The following is a 20019-nucleotide window of genomic DNA, read 5'->3' on the forward strand; positions in this document are numbered from 1 at the left end:
ATGGAGGGTGGGAGTTGTGTAAATAGGTGAAGGTGGTCAAAAGATACAAACTTCCAGTTATAAGATAAATAAGTTCTGAATGTAATATACAGTGTGATGACTATAGTTAACAATACTGTATTGTATATCTGAAAATTGCTAAGGGAATAGAACTTAAAAGTTATTATTACAAGGACAAAAAATTTGTAACTATGTGAGATGATGGATGTTAACTAAACTTATTGTAGTAATTAATCATTTTGCAGTATATACATATATCAAATCATTATGTTGTAGCCCTTAAAACTGTTACAGAGTTATATGTTAATTATATCTCAATAAAACTAGCAAAATATGACTTAGAACATTTGACTTATACACAGTTCTGAAGCTCCTACTCTTTGTTAAAATGTGGTTGTTTTCCATGTTAATATTATTTTTTATCACCATAATGTAGGTTTTCAGTAACCTTACAAGAGTAATTGAGGGGCTTCCCTGGTGGCGCAGTGGTTAAGAATCTGCCTGACGGGCTTCCCTGGTGGCGCAGTGGTTGAGAACCTGCCTGCCAATGCAGGGTACACGGGTTCGAGCCCTGGTCTGGGAAGATCCCACATGCCGCGGAGCAACTAGGCCCGTGAGCCACAACTACTGAGCCTGAGTGTCTGGAGCCTGTGGTCCGCAACAAGAGAGCCCATGACAGTGAGAGGCCCGCGCACCGCAATGAAGAGTGGCCCCCGCTCACTGCAACTAGAGAAAGCCCACGCTCAGAAACGAAGACCTAACACAGCCATGAATGAATGAATGAATGAATGAACGAATGAATGAATCTGCCTGCCAATGCAGGGGATACGGGTTCAAGTCCTGGTCCGGGAAGATCCCACATGCCATGGAGCAGCTAAGCCCGTATGCCAAAACTACTGAGCCCGTGTGCCACAACAACTGAAGCCCACGTGCCTAGAGCCTGTGCTCCCCAACAAGAGAAGCCACCGCATTGAGAAGCCCGCGCACCACAACGAAGAGTAGCCCCAACTTGCCACAACTAGAGAAAGCCCGCGTGCAGCAACGAAGACCCAACACAGTCAAAAATAAATAAATAAATAAATTTTTTTTTTTTTTTTTGCGGTACGCGGGCCACTCACTGTTTTGGCCTCTTCCGTTGCGGAGCACAGGCTCTGGACGCGCAGGCTCAGCGGCCGTGGCTCACGGGCCTAGCCGCTCTGCAGCATGTGGTATCTTCCCGGACCAGGGCATGAACCCGTGTCTCCTGCATCAGCAGGCGGATTCTCAACCACTGTGCCACCAGGGAAGCCCCCAATACATTTATTTTAAAAAAAAGAGTAATTGAGTACTATTTTAAAAAAAAGAGTAATTGAGGCCTAAGATTAAAACTACAAATATAATTTATGAATGAAATCTTAGATGATATAATAATACTTTAATTCATACATATTTTGTTGCAAAAATGTTTTTAGGTTAATTGTTCTCATTTCACTGTCTTACCTCTTTATTTTAAAGAAATAATTTGTAATTCATTTTGTTCTTACACACCATAGGATGTGTTTTGGAGATGCAGACAAAATATCTTTGATGAAATGAAGAAGAAATTTTTACAGGTAGACTGCTGATGTAATTGCATTAGTGTGATAATCAGCAGAGCAAGTAACAGCATGTTAGTATTTTTATTTAATAACAAGGCATGTCTTAAGTTTTATGCTTGTTTGGCTATTTTATTTCTACCTGATTTTATTTATTTTTCATTTTGTTTATTTATTTATTTTACCTGATTTTAATAATAAGAAAGTCACCTTAAATGAATGTATGTCTGATAGTACCTTGTCTTTAACAAGTGAATGAGGTGGAAAACTGATATAAAAACTATAGAACGTTTAGTTTTGACTTTTGGGTATAATAGTTGTCTGTTTTTTACGGATGTATTTATTTTCTGAAATATTAATAGTGCTGGGATTAAGTTAATAATTTACAGAGTCAAAACCCAGACATCTTATTTGAAGAATTAAATAGAACTGTTACCTTCCTGACAGCCTGTATGCACTACAAACCTAAACAGTCCTGTGATGTAGCATCCCATTCTAACCTTTACTTAATATCTCACTTTCCTCAGGTCCCTTTAGCTCTAAGTTCAAGGTTCTTTATTTAATCTCTTCTGTCCTCTTCAAGTGATCTCTGGCAAGAGGCCACGTAGAAAAATATCATGTAACATTTTAGGGTTTGCTGGGGGAGTTGGGGTGGAGTGGAGGGAGGATCTTAAAAATAAAATAATCTTTTTCTCATGTAAGTTAAGACTCCCAGCACTACCCCAGGAATTGTTACTTGTTTAAGTAAAAATGCACAGTCTGAATGAGGCTGATAAATTTAATAAACTTCAGTGAGCAAAAATATTTATACCATCAATTTTTTTTTTAGTCTGTGGCAGTATATTATCCGTGAGCTGTGGATACCCAGAAGGGTAATGCTCTAGCGCTTATAAGCTCATAGCAGTTTCTTTATCAAGTAGTAGATAAAATGGACTCTGTGTGTGTGTGTGTGTGTGTGTGTGTGTGTGCGCGCGCGCGCGCATTTTTAAGTTTGCAACCATAGTATTATCATTTGTAATAACACTGAAAGGAAGAAAGTCTTGAGAGAAAATGGGTTGACTATAAAATTTAGAGGTAAAGAGGTCCCTTTGTAATGTTTTTAAATTATTCATATTAATTTTTTTCTTAGAAAAATCTTAATCTTGTTAACTTTGAATTGTGTTTGATATTGTTTTCTGCATGCTAATGCCATTCTAAATATATGCATTAATTATACACCTTGTTTTGTGTTTTTTTAATAAGAAACACGAAGTATTTTATTATGAAACAAAAATTATGATGTTAACTTCAGAGAACTCAGATTTGAACTTAGAACTGTTTGGAATGCCAAGAATAGGAGACAAGATGACTTGAGAGGCCCTGAGACTCCTTAGACAGAACCATCTGTGTTGACCACTTCTAGATGTTCCTATAGATGTTTCTTCCTTTGGAAGAAATATGTTTTCAGTGTTTTTATCCCAGTATGTTTTACCTTTTGTAAATAAGACTATCATTTTTGTTTGTTTTGTTTTTTCAAGGATTCTTTTTTCAGACTTTGCTTGGAAATCTGGCTTTGTTTCTGCATAGAGCACAAAGACAGAATACTCTCTTAGCATATAGTGTTAATGTAACTGCTGTTGACTTTACCCTTTTTCTCACAAGTGTAATATTGCTATGAGTTGCCCACCAAATAAGTAGTTTTAATTTTATACTTTGTACCTTTTTTGTAATTGGCCAGATTTTCTGTGTAGGGAACTTTGTGCCCTTCTAATAGCTCACCTAATATAGATGAAATGTTTTCCCAAGTGGGACATGCTTTAGGCTTTTCTAAAACTTTGCATTTGTTTTTTCTTACCTGTTTTCTCCTATTCATTATAGAACATTTACTGACTCAGAAATTGTGCTCGCTTCCCTAAATTATGATGTGTCTTCAGATGCTTTACCTTAATGTTGGGTGTAGTGCTTAAATGGAACCCCCGCCACCAACCACCATCACTAATACCACCACTACCACATTCTTCCCAACTAGCACTTGCATGTGCTTAAATTTATTTAGGTGTGTTTCTGTTATCTATTACTGTGGAACAGCCTACGCCAAAACTTAGTGGCTTAAAACAACTAGTTTGTTTGCTCACAATTCTGTGGGATGGGATTTGAGCAAAGGCTTAGCCAGTCAGTTTTTCTGCTTCACATGGCATCATCTCGGATCATTACTTGGCTGCACTGGCTGGTGACTGGCTTTGGATGGAAGGTCCAAGAAGGCTTTTCTTATCAGGCACCCCAGTGCTCCACTAAGTGGCCACTTTCTCTCTGGGTGGATTGTTAGGGTTTTAACACAGCATGGTGGTCCCAGGATAAATGGATTTATTTTGCCTGGCTGGCATATAAGAGGAACATTCCAAGAGGTGCAAAGGCAGAAGTTTCCTGCTTTAAATCACACAGTATCACTTCTATCACATTCTGTTGGTCCTAGTTGGCCACAAGGCCAGCCCAGATTCATGGGAAGAGAAAAAAGAAGAAGAGTGGCAAAGAATTTTTAGCCATCTTTAATTTACCTCAAGATGGTGATTTTTTTGCTTTGGGCATAAGTAGGACCAATCAGGGGTAGAACTCCAAAGAAATTAAGAAGAAAGAGGACACCCCTATTTTCCCAGTTCTAAGAAATACTTTTTTACATTTAAGTATTGTGGAAATCTGTATGCTTAGTATAATATTGTAGAATTTCTTTTTCTCTTGAAAAGCTGTAATAAAAAGATTGGTACAACTTTATTGATGAAATCTTAAAATTGGAAAAAACCAGTTTTTTCTAATTAGTTCCCAAATTAGGAGGCAGGGGGAGGGAAGAGATTTTGCCTCAGTGTAATTAGTGTGGGCAATCACGATAACAAAAATTCAGATGTAATCTATGGATGATGGCTATGTAATAGATTAAATTAGGACTGAAAAATGGGCCCAGGAGGTTGAGGATAAAGTAATAAGATTTACACGTGGCTAGCTTAGAACTTTAAAGGTCAGAGTTTTTCGTTTGTTTAAATTATCCTAGAATTGAATTCAAGAGTAATATGTGATTGGCCCAGAAATTCTTATAGGAATCTTAAGAAAAAACAGAGGAGTGCACAAAGTTTTATGTAGGCATTCATCACAAAATTATTTCTAAAGTGTAATAAAGTCTAGCTCAAGAGTCAGTAAAATTAAATTGATGGAACAAATTATTATTAATCCATGTAATAAAATATTATTCAGTTGTTAAAATGATGAGTTAGAAAAAGTTTGACAAGGAAAGGTTACATGATATATTTATAAGTAAAAGAAAGAGGTTTCAGGGCTTCCCTGGTGGCGCAGTGGTTGAGAGTCCGCCTGCTGATGCAGGGGACGTGGGTTCGTGCCCCGGTCCGGGAGGATCCCACATGCCGCGGAGCGGCTGGGCCTGTGAGCCATGGCCACTGAGCCAGTGCTTCCGGAGCCTGTGCTCCACAACAGGAGAGACCACAATAGTGAGAGGCCTGTGTATCGCAAAAAAAAAAAAAAAAAAGTTTCAAAACAGCATGTATATCTAACTGAATGTTTGTGTTTAAAAAGTGTGCATGTATATGTCTGTTTGTGTTTGTGTAGGAAAAATATTTGGAAGAATATAGACCAAAATGTAATAGTTATCTCTGTGTTATGAATTACAAATGATTTCCACTTTTTCCTTTATACTCTTCCTATTTTGTTTTTTTTGGCTGCGCTGCGTGGCATGTGAGATCTTAGTTCCCTGACCAGGGATTGAACCCACACCCCTGCATTGGAAGTGCAGAGTCAACCACTGGACTGCCAGGGAAGTCCCTATACTCTTCCTATTTCAAAAAAAGGAACAATATTACTTATGTGCAATGCACAGAAAAGAAAGCTATTGTCATTAAAAGAATAAAAGGCATACATAAGATTAAATTTTGTGTTTACAAGAGTACATTTAGCCTTCAGATGAGATTCCATTGGGGATAATATTACCCACATCTGGGTGTGGAAGGAGAGGAGGCTGGAGTGCCTGTACCTTGCACTCACTTATTTAAGGAAAGAACCAGGAACTGCTGATGGCCATATGTTACCATATCATCATTCTTATGTATACTGTAATGTCAGCACTTCTGATTTCTGAATTCTTAGGTAGAGTTCTCTTGCTTGGACCGTCAACTTCAGCTTATCTGAAGCTTTAAAATCTGGCAGCTGTAGTGCTTTTCACCTGGAAAACTCGAGTCTGCCTCTGAAATATACTGTTGAAAGTGTAAAAGCGGATCTTTTGTAGTTGAAATTGATTTAGAGTTTCTCGTTCCTTTATTGTGAACCAGAGTTTAAAAGGGTCCACTTTATGTTTCTCAGTTTGAGATTAAAATGTGTAAAACCATCTATTACAAGTGATAATATAACACCTTAAGCTTATAGCTGAAGGCTTTTTTGTTCTTTGTTATCCTGTTTATTTTATAAAAAATGTATTCTTTTGTTTTTAAATGGGTTATTATTGGTAATTAAATATTTTGACTTGTCTGAAATATAGTGCTAGCCAATCTTAAACATTATACTTCTTTTATAGCAACTTATTTCTGTTTTAAACTAATTGGATTAACCTTAGTTTAAGTAATCTCTTACAAACCCAAAATTATATATGGCAGAAACAAATTATAATTGTATTACCCTGCCAAACAAACAAAAATACCTTGTGGTGGTCCTGTCTTCAATACAAGTCAATGATAATAACTGTTCTTATTTAAAAATGGATAATATAGAAGTAACAAAAGATTGAGGTTAATATTATTGTGTTTTTTATAAAAAAAGGTGAGAAATACATTCTTGTATACAGTACCACTTTGTACAGTTCATATTTGTGCAAAGCCTTTTATGGGGATAGCGAGAGGTCCCTCAGATAATGACTGCTGCCCTAGACTTTGAGGGAAAGCAAGAGATTTACATGATCAGATTTGCATATTAAAATACTGTTCTGGATTGAAGGAAGATGAGATTGGAAGAAGCTATTGCCACGATCTTAAGATAAGATTCTGATTGCTGCAGGCAGGATTAAAGAGGAAAGGAATAGTTCAAGAGATATTCAGATGATAGAAATGATAGAATTTGGTGATTATGTGAGTTGAAGAAGAGGGAAGAAATGAGGAAGGTGCTCCTCTCTGGTTTCAGCAGCTGGTAGATGATGGTACCATTAATTGAGTTGGGCATTACAGGAGGAGGGAAAGAACTTCTTTCACCAAAGTGCCTGATGTAGCCCACTACTGCTGTGGAAGAGTCGTGTCCTTCAGCAGCTTGAGGGAAGGCATAGCTTCTTTGAGAAAGTCTCCTTTAAAAATTTTTTCTCTGATTTATGTACTAGATAAAAAAGAATGAAAAAATTTGTGACCCTAACTCCTTTCTACATTGGTAATTGAAAAGTATTTCTTCCTTGCTTTCCTTTACCCCTCTGCTGGCTGATCTATTTGGGTAAGCTTGTCAGCTCCTAACACACTGATAAATGGGGCTTTTGGACTTTTGGTCTGTGGGTACAACAAAGTTAAAGGTCAGGATGCCTGATTGCTTTTATCCTTTAGTTATGGATTTTGCAATCTTATACAATCCTCATTGCATTTCTCCACAGTTCTCTTTCTGTTTCATCAGGAAACCCAGAAATGCTTGATTTGACTGTGCTAGCATAGTAGTGACACATTTTTAAGGATCAGATTTTGTTATTTTCAACTGAAAATTGCTCAAGTAAACTTGTCTTCATGGGCTTGTTGATCATTGATTTACAGCCTTAAAAGGTGAAAGCAAATACCCACAAGAGCAATGGTTGATTCTTAAATATACCCCAGTTTTTCCAAAACAAACATATATGGTGCTTTATATGTTTGACATATCCATTAGAATATATTTCAGCCATAAAACAGTAGTATTCACACAGAGAAAATAGTATTTTGTGGGCATTTTTTTCATTTAATCATAGAAAACATAATTATATATATATTTTTAAAGATAAATAGTATATTTTTTTAAATTTCAGGTAGAAAATGCTGCTGAAGAACCAAGAGTCTTATGTATAATACAAGATACTACTAATTCAAAGACAGTGAATGAACGGATCACTTTAAATTTACCAGCTTCTACACCTCTCAGAAAGCTCTTTGAAGATGTGGCCAACAAAGTAGGCTACATAAATGGAACCTTTGATTTGGTGTGGGGGAATGGAATCAATTCTGCTGATATGGTAAAACTCTAAACTGAAAGCATCTTCTCTTAAGCTGCTAATAATATTATAGTCATTATTGTTGTTGTTTTTAATAGTATACTAAATCCTGGAACCCTTCTTAATATTGTAAGCAGGACTATAGAGTCTGTGCAACTCGATATTTGGATCCTCTTCATCACTTTACTTTCATTCTAGATTCAGCATTTGATTATCTTAAAGTTTGCACAATGTCATTTCATTAGTTTTTTTATTCATGTAAGATGATTATCATAATATTGTGTCATCTATGGAAAATTTTCCAACATTTACTGAATGGGATATTCATTTTAAATATTTAAGTGAAAAAAGCAGGATATAAAATCATATGTATTTTATAATCTAATTTTTGGAAAAGAAGAGAAAATGTATATAGAAAGAAAAAAGTAATAGAAGGACTGACACTCCAATATTAACAGAGATTATGCACCAGATAGAGTGGTAAACACCTGAACAGGAGGGTTGGTGGTATCATGACTTCAACTTCAAAGACCTCACAGTAAAGTTTTAGAGACAGGTATATCAAAAAATAATTACACTAAGATGTTTTAAGTATTATTAAGTATGATTTATTAGTTTGCTTTAAGTGCAAAGAGGAGGCACTGACCAATTTTGCATGGGAGAGTGGCAAAGGGGAATGTTGAGTTGGATCTCATCTGTATTTTAGAATAGTATTCTAAATAGTCTTTTTTCTTTCCTCTCAGTCCAAATTCACCCTGCATACGATTGCTAGAATTATCTTCAGTCATCTTAAATCATAGTACTCCTGTCACCTTCCAGTTTAGAAATCTTTAATGACTGCTCACTGCCCTGATTAAAAGTCATATTCCCGGGCTTCCCTGGTGGCACAGTGGTTGAGAGTCCGCCTGCCGATGCAGGGGACACGGGTTCGTGCCCCGGTTTAGGAAGATCCCACACGCTACGGAGCGGCTGGGCCCGTGAGCCATGGCCGCTGAGCCTGCACGTCCGGAGCCTGTGCTCAACGGGAGAGGCCACAACAGTGAGAGGCCCACGTACTGCAAAAAAAAAAAAAAAAAAAAAAAGTCGTATTCCCTAAGTTAGCATTCAAGACAATTGGTCCTTTAAATCTAATCTTAGCTCTCAGATATTGGACTAATTTATTTTCTTAACACAAAATTTCATACTTCTCTATCTCCGTGTTTTTGCTTATGTTACCTCTTCCTGTCCTATACCATTGCTGCTCTTAAGTTTTCCAGGAAAATACCTTTAAAGGCAAATGAATGTGTATCCTGATCGTATTTGGAGGGCATAGTTTTAATTGGCTCTGCAGAAGAATAAAAGATGTTGGGTGTTGCTTGATTTGCCTTTAAAATTGATGATATTTTGCCTTCTATTCCATAATATATTTATGATTTTTTAAAATGTAGAACTAGTGTTTTTAAATGGGAAAAGTATCTGAAAACGAATAGCTATATGTACAACATATGTATAATCGAATCACTTTGTTGTACACCTGAAACTAACCAACATTGTAAATTAACTATAATATAAAATAAAAAATTTTTTAAAAGTCTACTTACCAAAAAAAAAAAAACCCTAGTGTTTTAAATTAGCCAACTTTCCCCCTCTGAAATTGGGCAGTAAAATTGGTAGTCCAACAAGTTATACAAAGAGAAATGATATTTAATCTGAAACTTTGAATATTCTCTTTTACATTACTGTATAACTTCTAGTGTTGCCTCTTTTTCGATTTAAAGGATAGTTCTATACTGTCTGTCCAAGTCCTGTTTATCTCTTACTTTTAAGAAGCCTTACTTGATGTTTCTTCATGCCACTTTAAAAGTAATCTTTCTCTTTGTTCTCCTATTGCACTTTTTATTCTGCTATGCCACTTATAGTCTTTTTATTATAGTTGTTATTCATTTGTGTCTTTCCACTTGATAGAATATATTTTGATGTCTAGGACCTCATAGTATTAGTTTTGTATCCTCCAAAGATACTATCCCTAGGCACTCAAAAAGTGTTTGTTAAATTAACATCTGCTATAGCACTATGCCAGGATTAAGTACTTTTCTTTCTTCAGCTGTGACTGTTCTTAAGTACTTAATTTTTGTGTCTTAATATGCCTACCGTACATTTCTATGAGTATACTCTTACCTGCTTACTGTACAATGCTGCATGTATGCTTCTTTGAAAACCTGATTCATTTATCTACTCACCATCTCATACACACAGACACACATTTATTGAGGTAAAACCCCTATGTGTTCTAGCTGTATCATCTGATCTTTTATGCCTGAGAGACGCTGAGAGATCTGGTTCCTGCCAGAGAATATAAGGGACCAAAGATACCTTTCTTCCTTTCAAGTGGCTTCTCTTAGCTTCTGGTTCTATGTCCTGTTTTTCTCATGGATTTCTAGATGTGATCCAAAGTGAGATGATATGTTTATTTTATTAACACTTATTTTGTGCTTACTGTGTAGCTAGTATTGTTCTGATACTAGACTTTATACAAATATAACCTCATTTAATCCTTTTAACCACACTATGAGGTAAGTGCTATCCCAGCCTCATAGGTGAAAAAACTGAGTCATGGGTAAGTGAAGTAACTTGCGCAGAGTCACACAAATAGCAAGTGGCAGAATCTCTTATAGTTAATTTTTTTGTCCTTAATACCTGTGCTTCTATATAACATTCATTTTGTAAGAAATAAAGGCATCTGCATAAAGTAAGTCCTTCTAAGGAGATATTCCTCGTGTCTTTGAAACATTAAAAACATTTCTTAATGAACAAAATAGTTTTAAAACAAAAGAATAGGGCATTCATCCCATCCCTCATTTTTCTCAACAGTGGACTGGAATGTTGGGTGAGTATGGCTTGGAGCATACAGAGCTCTGTCTCTCATCCACCAACTGGAATGTATCAGAATGACAGCCAGAGTTTAAATTGCCTACCAGATAAAAGAGTTAGGTGAAGACTAAACATGTTAGATGTTTAGTTTTCAAAGGAGTGATCACTTCTATCACCCTGGGATCCTCTGAATCCTGACAGTGGACTTGAAATAGGTATCATTTACTAGGACAGGCTTTTCCTTCGAGGGTCTTTCTGAAGGTGCCCATTTTTCAATGTTACATAATTGTTTGGGTTGGGTTGCTTAGTGTGTTTCCTTATGTGGGAATTCTCATTATATTCCTATATCAAAACATGTTTTTACAGTTTTTAGTGATATAAAATAATCTTTAGTTAATTTTCATGAAAACCCATTGAATACTATATTGCATACATTTTAGAGAACATCAAAACAAATGTTTACAATACTTTTTTGTGTAGTACTTCAGTTTTTTAGATGTTGGGAAATGTGAACAGCTGGGATACCTGTCAGTATATGCCCTGTCACTGGGCTTAGCCATCCCAGTTCCTGAATAGATGAGTTAATTCCAAGCCTAGATTAACAGAATTTCTCAGAATCTTCATTTAAAAAAATACTGTTTAAGCCCAATAATTGTAGATATGTGTCTATTTACATATTACTTGTTTTATTATTATAATTAATGTTTCTCATAATCTGAGATATCTTATTTTATGCCTGTAGGCTCCACTGGATCATACCAGTGACAAGTCTCTTCTTGATGCTAATTTTGAGCCAGGAAAGAAGAACTTTCTGCATTTGACAGATAAAGATGGTGAACAGCCTCAAATACTGCTGGTAAACGCTTTAGAAAGCCCTATAGTCATAATTTTTGTGCACTGTCACCTACTACTTGGGAAGCAGTTTTCCAAAGGGAGGAGGAGAGATGTGTTTTGCAATTTATGTATAATAATTTATTTTTCTGTTTTCTGTTGGCTTGTATGTATGTTAACGTGGTTACACTGGGCATCCATAGCACTTTGTGTATATAGTCTCTTGCCACACTGAGAATCACCACTAGAACAGGGATGGGGATGGGTCTAGGATCTCCTACTGTGTTTCAGTGGCCTTTTGTTTGGTTAAGCATTTGCTTGGTTGGTGTAAATCTTCGGCAGTTTTGCCCAGGTTTTCTGGTAGAGGAACAGACCCCCAGAATTATCTACTCTGCTGGTTTTGCTCTCACTCCCCGTCCCCCACCCCCCATTTTTTTTTGGAATGACTAGTTTGTAAATTCTATGCTTTATTTCTGTTCTTTTAGTGTTTGCTGCAATTCATATTTCAATAGCCTTTCCTGTCTGGTTCAGTGGCTTTAGTGATCGTCAAATCTAGTAACTCCCAATTTGAGAGAGATTCATTGAAAAAACCTGGTCTGATTTACCTTGCTGCTTTACAGACTGAGGAAACTCACAGAGTTTATGGACTTTTTCAGAACGCTTCTCTTTAATGAAACTTTCCTCAGGAAAAGTTCTTCTGTTTGATGCTTTTCATTTAGAAGTCTATTGTGAATTAGAATGCCTCTCTGGACAGTAGACAGTAATTAAACACAGGATATCCATACAGAAGCAATGCCAGAATATGTTCTGACTTTCCTTAATCTCATTGTTTATTTTTATGACATCATGAGAAGATTTTGATTAGTCTGACATTGAAACTAAATTAGCTATTAATTTGGGGATTCATGTTTTAAAATGCTTAGTAATTAGTCTTCAGCTCTTAGTTGCTTGTGCTGATTTTATATCCCTTACTCCTTTTGGACATCTTCCTCATTAATAGGAAGTTTCTTATTGGAGACAATAGGAGACTATCCATTTCATTCAATACTTATTGAGTGTCCCCTACCTTTCAGGCCTACTTAGCAAGGGTGATGTAAAAATAAATGATAAACTCTGTCATTAAGGAGTTCACAATCGTACTCTGATTAATTAGTACCAGAAAGCTCTCTCATGTAAACAAAATTTGAAAAAGAATTAAATAAATTTGAGAAAGTAAGAACTTTGGAAGGAGACCTAAGCATTTTTCCAAAGTGTGTTATATTGGGCATCTTTCAAACCTTCCTACAGGAAATAGTGAGGGTATATACTTTGAATGTCTTGGTGGTACCAGTAATGCCTTGTCTTTTTTTCATTGCCTCAGGAATTAGTATGCCTTTTTTCATTGTTTTAGCAATATTTACCACTCAGTAAATATTGGTTATGCTACATTTTAGGAGGATTCCAGTGCTGGGGATGACAGTGTTCATGACAAATTTATAGGTCCACTTCCAAGAGAAGGTTCTGTGGGCTCTACCAGTGATTATGTCAGCCAAAGCTACTCCTATTCATCTATTTTGAATAAATCAGAAACTGGTAAGATATATTATTGTTGTCGTTGTTGTATTTTCATAAAATCATAGGGCATTAATCCAGAGTAATCTTAGCAATCTCAAGCCTAATCTTCTCATTTTATGGATTAGAGAAAACAGACCCAGAGCAAGATCACTAGTTAGCAGAAGCAAAGTTAGAACAAGAATGTGGTTTCCCTTTCCCTCAACCCATTGTTATTTTTACTGTATTGTTACTGCCATTATTTAGTAAAAAATATTAAATATTGGATTTTGAAGGAAGACTTTTTCTGTTAATTTTCTATCTTGAATTTAATCTTAAATTTTTGAAGTTGACTTCCTCTGGAAAGGAATGTATCTCCATGTGCATTGGAATAGACTATGGCAGATACTTTCATGTGGAAACAGATGGGCCAGGCTTATTTTATCAGAACTACTGTGTTATCTTCTAGTTTAATCTAATCATGTTTGAAATTAATCATGTAATTTAAAAATTCCTGTTAGCTTTTTTCTGAATATGTTTAAACCTATATTTTTGAATTTTTTTTCAATTTATTGAGCTAATGGAATTGCTTTATTTATGCAGTTTTATATTTATATATAAGACTGGTTAATTGCCTGAAAATATAATCTGGATACTTTCACATATCATTTTACCTTAAAACAAACATTTTCAGTAGGTAGTATTCGTGTTAAAAGAAATGGAAACAGGCTTAGAGAAGCCTTTGATTATATAGCTAGTTAATGGTATTTCATGTTAGGTATGGCTTCAGAGTGTTTACTCTTAGAACTTTAAAACAGAGATGACTGTAAATATTAGACACAAATATCTATTATAAAAAGAAAACTGTAGAGTAATATTGTAGGTACTGTTTTAATTTGTTCTGTAATCTTCCACTTACTATATTTTGTAATTGAAATGTAGAATAATTTCCTCATAGCTAATCTTTTGTACAGGCTTAGTGGTGTATTTGTTCTGAAAATGGTAAAAGCTGGTCGTGTTTGGTATTTAGGATCATTTATGTCAATAGAAATTTTTGCAGCAAACTACCAAGAATAAAAGAGAATGACAAAGTATCTTTTCTCATTATACTGTCTAGAGTATAGTGACTCTCAAATTTTTATTTCTTTAAAAATCATTTTGAGATACTTGTTAAAAATGTGGGTTCTGAGGCATTACTCCTCCAAATACTAAGTTAGTTGCTCTGCAGTAGACTGGATAAATTGCATTTTTAAAAAAATAGATACCCTAGATTATTATGAGATAGTTGGAATACTTAGAGAAAGTTCCAGATTTAACAAGTCAGGATTCTTGAAATTTTTGCTGTGTATTCTGACAACCAACTCAGTCCTTATGCAAGAAGTATTTATAGAACTCCTACTTTGTGCTGAGTACTGTATGGCTCTCTGATGCCTGTAAATTCCTAGAGACTAAAGCATACTTTAAAAAAAAAATGTTCTCCTATAATACGAATGTAATACATGTTCATTGTCGTATTGTAAAATGAAAAAAGTGGAAATCACTGACAGTACTATTAACAGAAACTGCTTTAATGATTTTGCTTATTTTTGTCTTATCTTTCCTTCATCTGAATGCTTTTAAGAAAATGGGGAAATCATGTTGCGAGCAGACTTTTAATATATATTTTTTCGTGTAATACTATATGAGGAGCATGTTTCAATGTTATTAAATAGTATTTTAATATGGGTTTTAAGTGGCTGAAGAATAGTGTTTCATTATATGATTTAGATAGTTAAACTGTAATTATTACCTATGTTATGATGAACATACTTATACATAAGTTTTCATTTTCATCTCTGATTATTCCCTTAGAGTAAGTTCCTAGAAATTGAATTACTAAGTTGAAATTTATGAAAAATATTTTTAGAGGACTTTGATATACATTGCCATGTAATCATAGTCTTCATTCCCAACTATTGTTCCTCATACAGCTCTTTTCCCTACCAGTACATTTTCCTCCGGTGTTCTGGGGTACTGCCTTTGTGAATTAAAATAATCTGTACACGGGCTTCCCTGGTGGTACAGTGGTTGAGAGTCCACCTGCCAATGCAGGGGACACGGGTTCGTGCCCCAGTCTGGGAAGATCCCACATGCCGCGGAGCGGCTAGGCCCATGAGCCATGGCCGCTGAGCCTGCGCGTCCGGAGCCTGTGCTCCGCAACGGGGGAGGCCACAACAGTGAGAGGCCCGCGTACCGCAAAAAAAAAAAAAAAAAAAAAAATCTGTACACATCCAAAGGAGCTGGGGTTCAAAAAGTGTTCTTTTTAAAAAATATTTATTTATTGTTTATTTGTACCAGTTCTTAGTTGTGGCACACAGATCTTTGTTGCTGCATGCGGGATCTTCATTGTGGCACACAGGATATTTAGTTGTGGCATGTGGGATCTTTTTAGTTGCGGCATGCAGGATTTAGTTCCCTTAGTTCCCTGACCAGGGATCAGACTCGGGCCCCCTGCATTGGGAGTGCGGAGTCTTAACTACTGGACCACCAGGGAAGTCCCAAAAAGTGTTTTGTTACTGACTACTGAATTTGCATTCTCCTTAAGAAATTATTGTAAATGTACAAAATGTTTTTACTGAAAAATGCTCTCATGATTTCAACTCAGGGCTGTAAGAAAACATTTCTCCATAATGCAGTGAGGCTGAGGACTTAACATATTCTTTCCTGTTTCCCTTGCCTACCAACTGCTCTGGTAGCCAGCCACTGTTGATAGGAGATGGTTGGGGGTCGGGGGGACTTTAAGGAATAAGGAGTGGATTGAAGGCTGATGTGGACTCTCAGGTGATTAGAAACCACATGACTGAGGTATTTCATCATTTAAAACCGAGATATCTTTCCTTGGGCAGTTTCTTTCACAATTCTTTTCGTTTTATTTTATCTACTTCAGGAGTTGGCCAGTTTCATTCTACTTCATTTGACCTGTTTGAGTTCTCGTTCATTTCTTGTTGGTTCTGTTCATGATTTCTTTCTGCATTTGCCCTCTGCAGAATGGCATGTGTTCTTATGTTCTTCTCCCTTAACTAGCTTGTACTTACAATATTGATTCATAACTATTTCAGATAGAGGACCCACTTGATAACATTTATCATTTGAAATTTGCTGATTTAGACAACGCATAATGACAAAAGATTTCTATTCAATAACATTTTATCTTACTAATCTCACTAAAACCTTCATACTTTTGGAAAATAGTTGTACATTTATTTGAGACACTGTTCATTCTGTTTACATATGGTGCTGAGTCAGGTACAAAAGACCATAGGTTTCTATATGATTCTTATTGCTAGTGGTAAAGTAAACAGCAGTGGCAAAAATTATTACTCTCTCCTTCCCTTAAACCCCTCCCCCGCCACCCTTTTTTAAGCCCAGGGAAGGGAAACAAAGTCATAAATAAATGATACATGATTGGTCTTAAGGTACACAAAGAACAATAGCAGTATTCATTTACCTTTTAAGGCTGCAGGTAGAGTGGTTGTCCCTGACTGTTGAGGAGTTGGGGGAAGGAGATGGAGAAGAAGGGAAATCCCAGGCAGCCTCAGCTGAGAAGAAGGTGCAGAACAACCTGGTCTCCTTGCTTGAGTGCTGTCGTTTATGGGAAAGAGTCCGTTTATATAACCTAAGAATGAAATAATGCTTTTTATTATTAATAATCAGTCCAGATATCTTACAGATTTGTATTACTTGTAAGTCATATGCACTTCTCCCTCAAGTGCACCTGCTGCTATGCTAAGTAGTAGGATAGATAGAGAAATCAGATTTGACCCCTCCCCCCACAGTCTGTTGGGGAAGCCATACAGGTAAATAAACAGTTATAGAACAGAGTAGAACAGGGTGTTGTGAGCACAACTCAGGTGGGGCATGCTGGTTAGGAATTGAAGCAGTTTATAAGTATATAACAATGTAAAGTAAATATATAAACATATATACATAGTATTCTTAAAGATGAAAGGGACTAGAAATCAAAGCTGGAACCTTAGTCCAGAGTGAACGATAGGTAACTACTTGGTCTCTTCTTAGAATTGTACAAGTGCAGATAGCATGGAATCTATTCCTCTTTTCCACAACTGACCAAGGTTCACTGTGCATTTGTTGGTCCTTTCATCACCTTCATTAGCAATATAGTTTATCCACAGTGTTTACCATTTCTTAAGATATTTTTGTTAATTCTTGGGAAATTGAAAAAGTATTTCAAAAAGCTTCAGTGAACGCCTTTGGCATGTATTGAGAAAAGATTTACGTTTTTTTGAGATAACCAAGTCTTTCAGTATTAAGTGGGAGTAAATAAGTTTAATTATTAAGCAATGTGTTTACCACATTTTACTAAAATAATGAGGTATAATAAAATGAGGAGGCTGATTTGTGTGCTATGTGTACCTCATAAACTGGGCCTGAAGTCTACTTCAAAGGAGAAGTTCCGAAAATGTTCTCAACAGTGGTAGCCATTTCCAATTAGGTATATAAAACTAAGTACTTAAAATAGTTCACTTGACTTTTGAATGCATGTAAGTTTCTCTTTTCCTTCTCCCCCTCTCTCGGTTCTCCCCTACCTCCATCTCTGAGTTCTCTTCTTACTTTAATAGTCACTCTTTGCATAGCGTGCTGATCTGTGGGATTTCATACTTCATGGGTTTGTTAAAACAGTGGAAGTCACTTTGAGTTTGTATACAGTGAATCTATCTCCTGTTGTTAATTCTTGGTAGAAATTGGTTTATGGGGCCTGATGACTGGGATAACTGGTTCGGTACTGTCTTCATTTGTTGGGTATATATGATGTTTAAAGTGAATATGTTTATACTTTTCCATTTTAATACACAACTTTTAGATTTGGTGAACAAAGATGATTTTTGTCAAAAAATACTTTATTAAACATAACCCTCTTAAAGTTTTATTAAATGCTATGTAATATCCATGTGTATCTCTGGACGTATAGCAATATGTCCAAAGATCCTGACTTTTTCTGAGAAATAAGGTTTACATAGTGCACATATTAGCAAAGAGGTCTTTCTTAGGTGCTGTTGAAAAAATTGAAATAATTTCCAACTGTAACCTTAACCTCTCAATTTTTACTGTGTAGTAAATTCTTGTTAAGTTTTCTTTTCATTAATTTTTTGATGTAAATGCTGATTTATGTATATTTGTGTGTGCTTTTTTTTTAAAGGATATGTGGGATTAGTAAACCAAGCAATGACTTGCTATTTGAATAGCCTTTTGCAAACACTTTTTATGACTCCTGAATTTAGGAATGCATTATATAAGTGAGTATTCAAAAAAAATTCTATAAATAAAATTGATTTAAGAATGAAAATATAGTTTTTAACTAATTAAGTCTGTCTTCCTTCTTGCACTTATTTGTTAAGTTTGGGGCATCTCTCACTTCTTAAAACATACCTTGAATAGTAAATAAGAAAAGGATCTTATGAGAGACAGCATATGAAAAATTTGTGGGGAGAGAGAATCAGAAGTGCATAGACAGCAAAAGGATAAAATTGATAAGATTTATGTTTAAGATAAATTATTGTATTTAAGTTTCCTCACTTTTAGCTTTAATGCCTTTGTGAAGAAATAAGTTATCTGCTTTTGGAGATAATCTGGATGTGTAAACCATATTCTTTTTTCCTCCACCTCTCAATTTAAGAAACAAAGTTGTCTTTTTAAACTTGAAGATTTTGTTTTTTAATTAAAATACAATGCAGCTGTTCCGGTGTTGTGTGTGTGCGTGTGTGTGTGTGTGTGTGTGTGTGTGTGTGTGTTAGAGAGAGAGAGAGAGAGAGAGAGAGAGAGAATGTATTTTTAAAAGAATGTATATATATCAGATACTTTAAAATGCTCTATGGAGGAAGTCCATATTTAAATAAACCCTAAAGTCAGACATTTATTTTTATGAGTATCCTATTATAATACATTTAATACACTCTCACTTTGTGTATTCCTTTACAGTATACATAACTTATTTTTTAAGACATTTTAAAGTACAAATAAACTGGTATTTTTCTCCTTTTTGTGTTACTTTTGAGTAACATCTTTGTAATTACTGTAAATATGTATTTAAACTATTTTTGGAACTTTTGATATTACAAACAACATTATATTACCATTGCATTCATATGTAAGCTCATCATCTGAATTTACTTGTAAAAATTGGCCTGTTTTTCATTCAGCAAGTATTTGTTACCTAGTGTTTATATGCTAGGCATTTGGTAGAGAGAGATGAAGTTAGAAATAAGATCTTTGTTTTTAAGTAATTTACAGATCTCTTCACAGTAGCAATATATGTATGTATAAAATAGTTTAAATAACATTTAAGGATGGCTAAATACCATGAGAGTTTAGAGAGAAGGGAGATTAATGAAACTTGGAGAAGTGGCTTAGAAGAGCAAGTAGAACTTGAGGTAGGTCCTGAAGATAGGTATGGTTTGGCCAGGTAGAGACGAAAAAGAGGGCCTTGTAGACAGGAGGACTTTCAAGAGCAAAACTGAGTAATAGTAAGTGCTACCTAAATGTTTGTTATTGTTAGTTTGTATCAGGTACTGTTCTGAGCACTTTACATATAGACTCATTTAATTCTCATGGTAGCTGTATGAATTATTGAATACATGCTGTTATCCACATTTTACAAAGGAGGTAACTGAAGACACAGAGAGGTTAAATAGTTTGCCAGAAGCCACACTGCTAGAAGTAGCAACCCACTAGATGCCAGAATTTCCATTACCCTATTCGACCTGTATTGTAGTTGATGCCACTAAGTGCGATATATTGCAGGGGCCTCCAGGAGATCTGCTTAAATGGAGTTTTTGTCAGAAGAAGATGGAAGATGAGGTTAATAGATGAAATCTAGAGCTTGTCCTCAAAACTAGAACAAACTCAGTAGTCCATGATAATGTGCCTTCTCTGGGGAGTGTTGCTTAGGAACAGGGACCCCAGGAGCTTAACCATGAGTTCCACCCTGGAAGAGGTCCGTAAACATATACCTCTGTGGAAAAGAGTAAGAGCATAGCCAGATTGATTGATTCA

General features: G+C 35.6%; 1 protein-coding gene across 2 annotated transcripts in view; it reads left to right on the forward strand.

Moving 5' to 3' along the window:
• USP47 (ubiquitin specific peptidase 47) overlaps positions 1–20019 on the forward strand; it is a 120975-nt gene that overhangs the window by 39823 nt on the left and 61133 nt on the right. The window contains exons 2-6 of one of the 2 annotated variants that reach the window (XM_082844938.1): positions 1533–1592; positions 7576–7779; positions 11351–11464; positions 12873–13011; positions 18167–18263. In XM_082844938.1, coding sequence (XP_082701064.1) covers positions 1533–1592; positions 7576–7779; positions 11351–11464; positions 12873–13011; positions 18167–18263 — 614 coding nt within the window. The remainder of the gene's footprint in view (positions 1–1532; positions 1593–7575; positions 7780–11350; positions 11465–12872; positions 13012–18166; positions 18264–20019) is intronic. The other variant, XM_082844939.1, reaches the window with a different exon arrangement.

This window comes from Leucopleurus acutus, assembly GCF_964270905.1.
Source record: "Leucopleurus acutus genome assembly, chromosome: 8".
In the NCBI taxonomy this organism is placed as follows: domain Eukaryota; kingdom Metazoa; phylum Chordata; class Mammalia; order Artiodactyla; family Delphinidae; genus Leucopleurus; species Leucopleurus acutus.